The following is a 10,000-nucleotide window of genomic DNA, read 5'->3' on the forward strand; positions in this document are numbered from 1 at the left end:
CCCCCACCCCATCCCCTCTTCAGTCGACGCATCCTTTGCGGAGCTGAGTGCTGCAGCACACTGCTGCTGTGCCAAGGTGCCAACTGTGCCAGTCACACTGACCTCCATCTGCAGGCAACTTGATACCATCTCTTCAACCGCCGCGTACTCCCACTGAATGGGTACGCTCAGTCACAGTGAAGTCTGAATGCCATTCAAGGCTCAGGCTTGGAATTGTGTTTCGAGTTTGTGTGCTATTGTATTCTTTGTTCACAGCTGTTGTGTAAAAAAAAAAAAAAAAAAATCCTTTATCACTAAGCTGAATACTAAAAGGGTTGTATTGGAGGAATGCACACAGGAATACATTACTGCCAATGTGCAAATCATTCCACTATCAGGCAAATTAGAGCTGATTTTTCACAAGTCTTTATCAATGACCCTCAGAAGAGTGAGGTTGAACTGCTACGGACCGGCTCAAATTACTACTTAGAATGGTCTCTTGCCAAGTACTAAGCGTACTATTTTAATAGTATATGTAGGTGTCTGTTTACTCATGTTGTATTCATAATTCCGCCTCCTGCAGGGCATCCGTGTCCACTGAGTGCCCTTGAACATGCCATGAGTAGTCTTTCTGCGCCTCAACTAAAAAGAGACCTGAAAGACAGCTACACACGCTTCCGCACAGTTGGATAAAACAAACCTTAACCACACAACTCAACCTCACCAAAGAACTAGCTTTTTTTCAAAAGATGTTCAGAAGAGTGTTTTTTTTTTTTTTTCCTCTCCCTCCTCGTCTTTGCTTTTTCGCTCCCTGGGTAAAACAAATGCATCATTTTTCAGTAAAAAAAATAAAAATAAATAAATAAAAAAAATCTTTACTCCCTCCCCTCCCTCCCATTGTGCCATTTCCGTGTATGGAAGTGTTCCCTCCCATTGATTTTCTCCCAGCCTAGGGCCCTACCCAACACGAGCCGCTTCCTTGCCGGTGTCATCTCCTTGTGCCTTTCTGCTTTTAACTGAGTTTTACTCTTGTGGCATAATGTACAACTGCCAAACTAGCGGTGGGGGTGTGTGGGGTGCTCTGGGTGTGCAATGGGAGGAAAAACTGATACATGCACTCAAAAGTTTCGGCTATCGATTTCTTTTTGATGCAGATAGGGGAAAAAAAGAGAACTGTTCAAAGCTGCAGAGAGCCTTTTTGATCACCACCACAGTCGAGCCAGTTGCTAATGTTGTTGGTAGTAAGGCACAAGGATTGCGCGTGTTTTGTCTGTGCATTACATTTTCTTTGTTGTGCATTGTGTTGTGGTTTCAGCCTCTGATTCTGTGCGGTCAGAGCGCTTATTAAATGTGGTGACCAACATGCATTCCTGTCAAGGCCAGCCATCATTAATGTGCGCGATCGCCTGGAAAAAGTGTCATTTCCGATGGAGGATGTCAAAGTCGTCAGATTAGGCCTCCAGCTCCAGCTCAGAAAAACACAGTAATAAAAAAATAAAAAATAAAAACTGCAGGCTTGTGAGAAAACAAAGATGGGCAGGACTCCTCGAGGGAGTAGCCAGTTTTACAGAGCTAAGGAAAAGAAAACGTGTGCATGTGCAACAGAAATGAATGAGTGAACAGTGGAGAAAAAAAAAAAGAAAAAAAAAAGAATGATACATGTCGGGAATAATATCCACATACGCAAAAGATAGGATACTGAAATCAAAAGGCGAGAGAGAGCCATGTGCAGAGATCCAGGGATGGAGGGGAAGAGCTAGCAGGAGTATTTCTCAGCCACTGCAGCTCCTCATCCACAGCTTCTGCTCCCCGCTCTGCCGTCCCTCTGTGATGTGTGCCTGTGTCCACTGGGGGCTACAATTAGCCCATCAAACTCATTACAGCCGGGAATCCACACCGCGGCTCCAATCCCCTTCTCTGGCTCTCCGAAGCCTGGGTTCCTCCAAAGAGACAGGCAACTTGTAAGACTCGGGGAGGTAGCCTTTGATGTGCCAGGTTCTGCCGAGGTCTCCCCTTTTTGCTCAAATCAAGACTGAGGAGATAAAATAATTAAAATGGCGGGAGAGGCAGGCTGACACCGCACTATGCACTACGCCTGTGCACCTACAGGACCCTGGCCTTTACAGGTAGGGGGTGCACCTCAGTATTAGAGCACATATCAGTTCCCCGGTGACTGGTGAAGCAATAACAAGTCACATGCCAGTTCAGCGATGTTCTTTATGCCAGCGCTATAAATCTGTCTTGTGGCTTCTCCTGGCTTCTGATTGGCGGGCTCCGTTTCCGTCTGTGTCTGTCAGTTAAGGGCTTTCTACCCTGTAGCAGTAGTTTCACAACCTTTCCTGGCCTGTTGCCCTGTATTTACTTCAGTCCAAAAATCATTTGCCCGTAAATCAATTAGGCAACCTAAAATCAATCAACAATTTTAATAATCCGTTGATTATTTATGTGATTTACCATGCAAAAACCAAGCAAACTTTTTTTTCTCCATGTTTTCCATCTCTATTGCAAGAATCTGCTGCTTTTCCAGTTTATATGATCAAATGAAATATATTGAATCATATTTAAAGTTATTAAATTAGCTTTGGGTTTTTGACTCCACATTGGATTATGGGAACATGTGAAAGACATTTTCTGACATCAACATAATCATTATTTTCAGTCCATAAGCTCATCTGTAAACCTGAGTGTGCGGTTACACAAGCCTTTTTTTTTTTCCTCGTTCTAAAAAGAAAATAGTTGTAAATGTATTAATTTTTATATGCAAGTCTTTAGAAGTCGTCCACGATCTCGCCTGCATCTCCAGAGGTCCCGAGTCGTGTCCAGACCCCAAGCTGAACAAACTGTGGGCCAGAGGTTCAGATGGTGTGCTGCGTTACGTTGTGTAAGACACAGCTCCACTTCTGTCTCAGCTCCAGTGGGGCTCAGTGGCAGACAGCCAGGTAATTACACAGCACTGACTACCAGCCCGGAGAGAAAGGCCCCACTACCACAGACACACACACACACACAAAAACACTTATTTGCATTCACAGAGTATACAGATCACACAACCCCACCTGGACGTACACCATATCTTTCTCCCATTCTCTCTCTTCTTCCTCCTCACACTCACTCTCTCTCACACACACACACACACACACACACACACACACACACACACAGCCAAACACAAGGACTCCATTATGTCAAGGAGGATTACAATGACTCCAACCTGACCCAGCTCTGCAGCCGCTCTGCCGCTGGCGTGAGTGTGCCTGAATTTACTGTTTGAGGTAAAAAAAAAAAAAGACTGTCCACAGTTTAAACAGGTGTGTACTTATGCAGATGCGCAGCTCAAACATGTGGTTTGCATTAGTCGCTGCAGTGGAGCCAAAGAGAGCTTTTCCCTCGAAGCGGTCCAGCCCAACATGTCATTTGGGGTTGGTGATCTATTCACTTTCAATTCCCTGAATTCTGGAAATGGATATTTCCTCAAAATTCCAAAAGGTAGATGTATGAATAATCTATTAAGTTGTACCTCTATGCAAAGTTTGGAGTTGTAAGTAATATCTCAAGAATGTTTTGCCATTGTTTAAGTCGAGGAGTGGAATTACTGACAGACTTATTGCAGGAGACGTTTGGATGAGAAAAAAAAAAATTAGCACAGTTTGTATGAATCTTTTTCTTTGTGGTCGGACAATGAAGGGGCTTCACAAGTAAAACAGAATACAATGTATCATGTTGGGCATATACCTGCCTCCATCACATCACAGTTAAACACATTTGTTGATTCAGAATGTAAAGGTGCACAAAGACCCTTTCTTTATAAACCCTTGCAACAGGCATCCAAACACAATGGTGCATAACAATGTCTTGACCCACTCCACCACAGAGTCTGCAGACTGAATGTCACTTCAAGAAGCAAATATTTTATATTATCTTCAAGGCCGATTCCTTTCCGTTTTGTTATTCACTAACCCAAACAGGCCTGCTCTGAGTTGGCTGAATGTAAAATAGATCTATTCTAAATCAAGAGTGCAATGATAATTCTCGATGGTAATGCGATTAATTCCATTATCATAAGCACATTAAGATTTCAAAACCTATATATGAAGTTGTAAAGTGCATGAATGTGGCTGGAGTACAGCAACAACATGGGTTAGTTATTTCATTCTGACATTACAAAAGCACCAAAAAGTGAGTTGGCATAAAGGCGGGCAAATTGCACCAACAAAACGAAAGGGAAGTCAAGGAAGCAGGAGGTATTCTCTCTCCCCTGTTGGTTATCCCAGACGTTTTCCAAAGAAAGAATCTTGTTTAAAAAAAAAAAATGTCATGGATTCCAGTGAATGCCAGTGAGAATCAAGCAAGCTATTCATGCTGCCAGTTGATTTAGGCACGCCTCGCTACACACCAATCAGCCCGGCCCCGGCCTCGCCAGCCACTCACTTGTCTGCCATTCCAACACAAGATGGAGACAGTGCCAAAAGTTCCAATTAAAATATCCATTTGTGATGTCTGTGCAGAAAAAAAAGAACAAAAAAAAAAAAAACAAGTACCAGGCTTTTTCGATAGCGTAGGAGAAAATACAACAAAAGCTGCCAAAATTCTGTGGACAAGCCACATACTTAAGAGTTTTCTGTCTACACAAACTAAATAAGTATGAGGAGTGTGTATGTAGGCAGAATGTTTGTGCACGAGAAAGGGAGACAGACAGAGCGTGTGCGTGCACGGGAGTGGAAGCGTCTTGTTATGGAGGAACAGAGCATGTTGCAGATAAGAGGGCGACGCTGTTCAAAGAAAAAGGCAGGCCGGTAAAGTGCGCGCCGATTCGACATCATTGCCTCGCTGTCCCTTAATGAGCCTGGAGAGGAAGTCTGGTGTCCATCGAATCCCCTCCTGTCTCGCTCCAATCACGCTGCCGGGCTTTTTATTCAAATCTCACACCAAACTGTCACACAGCCAGTCTGGCCGCGCTGTTTATCTTACTCCAGGAGGATGTTAACAAGACAAATGAATGAATAAATACACAAATAATGCGTTTAGGTAATGTTAATAATGAATGAAATGGAAGCTGCTTTTTGACAGTAACGCTGCACTAAGGATTCTTCCCAACTTTGGTGACAGGCTTGTTTATTCTTTTCCCAGCATGCAATTCTCTGCATCTTCCGAAGGCAAAGTCTGGCCAATGCCGAGCGTCTATAGCACATCTCGCTGATGAGAAAAAGTGCTCTGACACATTACTTTAGACTTCTCTTCCATGAAAAACAGCCCATATACCGTCAAGATTGAGCCATTCCCCCCTTCATCCGAAACCTCTCGTATGATGATCCTTCTTAATCTCATGGAATCCAGGTCTCCTTTTCACCCCATCACACTTCCCTCCTCCTATGACATGACAGATATCAGTGACGCTTTAGCAGGCCATTCAGTTAGACAAGATTTTTTTTTTTTTTTTTTTTTTTGAAAGGCTGGATAAATAAATACAAAAGCATGTGCACACCTGCACAGCTATGCAAGAGAGAGTCAAATCGCAACGTCACCTGCCTCAAAGAAGTGTCCCAAACTTCCAAGACTATTAGAAAAAACAAAAAACAAAACAAAAAAACTGGAGCGGGGGAAAAATGCTCAAAGAAACTGACTGGGTAGGAAAATAAGTCTCACATCAAATTCCTTCCCCGGGCCGAGACAAAAGCAGGGCCTGGCATTCAGACACCGTCGACTACACAGACGGAGAAGACAGAGGAGAAAAAAAATAAATAAATAACAACACGCACATCAAAAACCAGAGCCAAACAAATCCGAGAAAAGTTCAGATAGGTCTTCATTGGAACTGCCGAGAGGAACGAAATCAAATAAATTGGGGGGTTAGTTTCGTTCAGGCTGGCCCGACAAATCTCAAAACACTGTTTAGAATATATGAGGAAGGTGACATAGGACGATGCTAAATGACTAAGAAAGCAGATACCCGGTGTTTACCCCTGCAAACTCTAAAAGAGAAGCCCCTCTCCTGTTATGAAGTGGGTGGGAGCAGAAAAATGAATTCGAGGCAGCTTAAGTGCTCTCTGGAATCACTCAGCATTCCGCCTTCCTCAACACACACACACACACACACACACACACATCCACAGAGTTCAAATTTGACTGTGACAGTGTGTTCATCCATAACTGTAAATTGTTCTTTGGGGAATTTGGCCGGCCTTCATACCGCCACCCCCCCAATCTTTCCCCACTCTACTCCTCTCCCCCTTCCAGAAAGCTGTCTCTATCACTCTCTATCACAAGCTGCTTGTTCATACTTCATGTATACAACAGACAGTCGCCCGAGCAATAGTGGGATCGCTCAATGCTGAGCCAGAGATGATCTGGATCTGGAGATTACAGTGAAGGACGCTGCAATAGCTTCTTCATTTATCTTAGTACTTCCCTGGTATCCCGCAAGGTATAGCTACCGGCGCTGGTACACGGTTTAAATATTTTGAAACAGGAAATCCTGAACGGCTTCAAGCGTCAAAGCATCTGAGCACCAAACCTTCCCCGGTGCTAATGAATTCAGTCCTGCTCAGTGATAATAAAAAAAGTATTTGGACCGTTCACGAAGACTGACTGAAGCTTTCTAGCTCACACGAACACTGTGTATTCTTAAAAGGCCTTATTACGGCCAGTCAGTGTACTAGAGTTCTCCTGGAGAACACAAACTTTTCTTTAACTTGTTCCGCTCAGGCGGAGAACCCGTACATGCGCCACTACGCCGAGGTTGCAGAGCAGAAGGAAACCGTCGTCGCCAGCTCCAGTTAGCGGGAAAGCTGTTTAACCGCTAACAATGATCTGGTTAGCAGCAATTCAAACTTTTAAACAGTGACTCAAACGGGATATCCCATGCACAAAACATTTGACAAACTGCTACCCCTCCGCCACCTCTGCCACTTTCCACACTTTAGGTCTGGTTGTTGTTGTAGGAAACTGACAGCTTCCTACATATAGAGAAAGCCTGACTTTTCTTTGTTGTGATTGGTTGGCTCAAATACCTACAAAAAATGCATGCTCCTCTAGAAAGTCAAAAAGAAATGTTGTACCTCCAGAAAGGCTGTTGGTTTGTAAGAAGCACAACAGTGCACACACACCCTATAGTTGTAAAGTATCAGCTCAATCTTTCAGCTGAAAGGCCAGTGATTTCATGTACCCATGGTACATGCATGCTACAACACATGTGCCGGTGTCATAACACTCAAGAGCCAAAAACTGCTCTGCATTCTGCGGGCCACCCCCTGGGATATTTACCAAATCACTTCACCCTGTTCTCAAAAGTTCACTTCCAAACTTCCTGGAAAAAGGAGCAGATATTTCTGAGGAATAACAAAGAGGGTTAGTGAGAGTAATAACATTGTGTTTAATCCCACACAATTCTGCCTCGTACCAGAGTGAGAACAGCAAGCCAAAAGGGACTTGCAGCAAAAACAAATCAGCGCTCTTGCAGACGGATGTGTGTTAGCAACGCATAACAGCAGAATTAAGTGTCAGGGGTTTATCTATAAGAAAAATACCACAGTTTATCAAACCTGTGCTTCATCCAGTAGGAACCTACTGTTGAAAAACAAGCTGAACTAAGGTTGAAAAAGAAAAGTTGTCATGTATTAACACTGTTTCCCTATTCCCTCTCAATCCCCCCCCCCCCTTCCTTTCTGCCCCCTTCTTCTGTTTCCACGTAGTTCCCCTCCTCTTTGTGGCTCAGCTCAGACCTCAAACCCTTCCATGCTGCTGCTGGGAAAAAAAAAAAAAAATGAGGTCACGGATCGCCTTACTCCAGCCTGCCTCCGTATGGTCACAGACCCCCCCTCCCCCTCCCTGTTTCGTTTCTTGCCTCCCTCTCCACTCCCACCCTTCCCGTGCCCTCGGCCCAGTGCTAATTGGTAAATCTGTTGAACCATGCCAGCCCCAACAATAAGACACCTGGAGTTCTGTCAAAACAAGTTTCTCTGTGAAACGGCCTCCAGTGTTAATACAGTAGCGCAGGGAGCTGCTGAGTCTGTTGTCGCTCTTGAGGCCGGCCGCAGAACGGAGCCGGGGATCACGCTATCTGGGGAAATTAGTCAAAGATGAGTGCACTCGACTGTCAGTCTGTCAGGAGTGGTTCATCATAAATTAGATTATTTATCAATATCATTTCTGAACCTTGATCCTGGCTCTTTGTGCAAATGAACTATGACCAAATCATGATTACCACATCTCTCTAAAGCCTGCTGAGTGTCTTTTTTTTTTTTTTTTGATCCTCCTGCTCAGTATTGGCTCCACGCGCGCCTGCGAGTCCGATCTCTGGGTTAAATGGGTTCACCTCATTGTATGCAAACACACACACACACACACACACACAAAAAAAAAAAAGTTATCTAACCTGAAGTGACCTGGCTCCGACTACCTGTCATCTAAAACTCAGGTCACACCTTAGATGCATGGATACTACATATGCACTGGAGTAGACAAAGGTGTGTTTGTAAGACACAAACACACATACACACAGAGAGACAGACAGGCACACCCAACAGTGATCCTGCCAGACCTTGTCAAACAAGTTCTAGCAAAGGCGCTTGTATAAGAGAGGGAGGGGAGGGAGGCAGCATGTTGACATGGGGAGAGGAATGTTTTTTGTTTTTTTTGCTTCTTCCTTTTTTTTTTTTGTTTTAAATCCTTGTAGACTCCACCATCATATTAATAGCTGTTTGCACAATCAAGCATGGTTTACCTTCTTTCTTTTTCCTTTTTTTTTTTGAAGGACTCATGTTATTTACCGACAACAAAGGCCCTGCAGAGTGTGCAAAATCAACAAGCAATTGATTAGTCAAACAATTCAAGTAGGCAATCCACAGAGCCATGGTCGCCTCAGAGGAGATTAATAAGTTCCCCTTTGGGCTTCATAATGCCAGCCTCTTTCTAGCTTCACAGAGCCTAACTGAAGCAAACCAAAACAAGGCTTACTGATGTCCTCAGCATGTTAGCTCTGCAGTAAAAAAAAAAAAATCAAGATAAATTTTACCTTTGGGCTCCAGTTTCTTTAAATTACAGCTAGTATTCGAGGGACTGATTTATAGAGGATTCTGGCCTGTGACACTATTTCGAATTAGAGGGGGACATGAAGTATTTAATCTGAATCTTCAACCGAGGGACATAAACTGTGTGTTATTGCCCCATCTATCTCTCCGCTCTTACATCCAGATGCTGTTAATAGAGAGAAGTCTTCAAAACAGCTGCGCAAAAGAAATACAAACAAAACTGAAAGACTCCCATCTCCTGCTGGTGGATTCTCAGCTTATTCAAACCAAATACATCCACGTCTTTGTGACAACTACTCCCGAAGCTGAAAAAGGATGTTGTAATTAAACCGGAGCGATCCAGAAACCGAGACCCGTTCGGCTGAGGACAAACACAGAAGGCAAACAGAGATCTTAAAACACAGAAATGAGTTAAAAGCCAAAAAACGAATCTGGACGAGAAGACAACTCGACTCCCTCGTGAAAGCTGGACAGTCTTTGTTTAGTGTTGAAAAAAAAAAAATGTAAGTAAGCACATTGGTCAAATGTATGAGGCCTCCCACACAAATATCCAATCACGGGGAACTGGCATTTTAGACATTAAAAAGCACATCAGCATCAAAGCAGCAGCACTGAATTAGCACAAAGCGCAACACAGCATGATTATCATTCATCATCACCAGAGATTTAGGTTTTTCATTCATTATTTTTTGCTTTTAAATCATCAATTATCAGTTGTTAATTTGTGTGTGGAATCAACCAAAAAAATCCAACAAGATATTTTTGGAATTCAAAGGTCTCTCACCAAATGAAATTGGTGAAGGCTCAGATCTGACTGTCCGGGGAATTCCCAGCAGAAGGGCCCCTGAAAGGCAAAGATGGACGTTCCCAAGTCACACAATTATATCAGCTCTCCATCTCTCCTCCACTCTCTCTCATACATACACACACATACACACACACACACACACACACACACACACACACACAAACATGCACATCTGCACACAATCCCA

General features: G+C 43.6%; 1 protein-coding gene across 18 annotated transcripts in view; it reads right to left on the reverse strand.

Moving 5' to 3' along the window:
- The window catches only part of tcf7l2 (transcription factor 7 like 2), a 91,472-nt gene that overhangs the window by 42,460 nt on the left and 39,012 nt on the right, over positions 1 to 10,000 (reverse strand). For 10 of the 18 annotated variants that reach the window (XM_087174782.1, XM_087174784.1, XM_087174780.1 and 7 more), the window contains exon 5: positions 9,790 to 9,849. The exons of the other annotated variants lie outside the window; for them this stretch is intronic. In XM_087174782.1, the coding sequence (XP_087030908.1) occupies positions 9,790 to 9,849 (60 nt within the window). The remainder of the gene's footprint in view (positions 1 to 9,789; positions 9,850 to 10,000) is intronic. 18 annotated transcript variants of the gene reach the window in all.

The sequence above is a fragment of the Seriola lalandi genome, unplaced genomic scaffold (genome assembly GCF_002814215.2).
Source record: "Seriola lalandi dorsalis isolate HSWRI2012SDOR001 ecotype SW California unplaced genomic scaffold, Sedor1 jcf7180002054383, whole genome shotgun sequence".
In the NCBI taxonomy this organism is placed as follows: domain Eukaryota; kingdom Metazoa; phylum Chordata; class Actinopteri; order Carangiformes; family Carangidae; genus Seriola; species Seriola lalandi.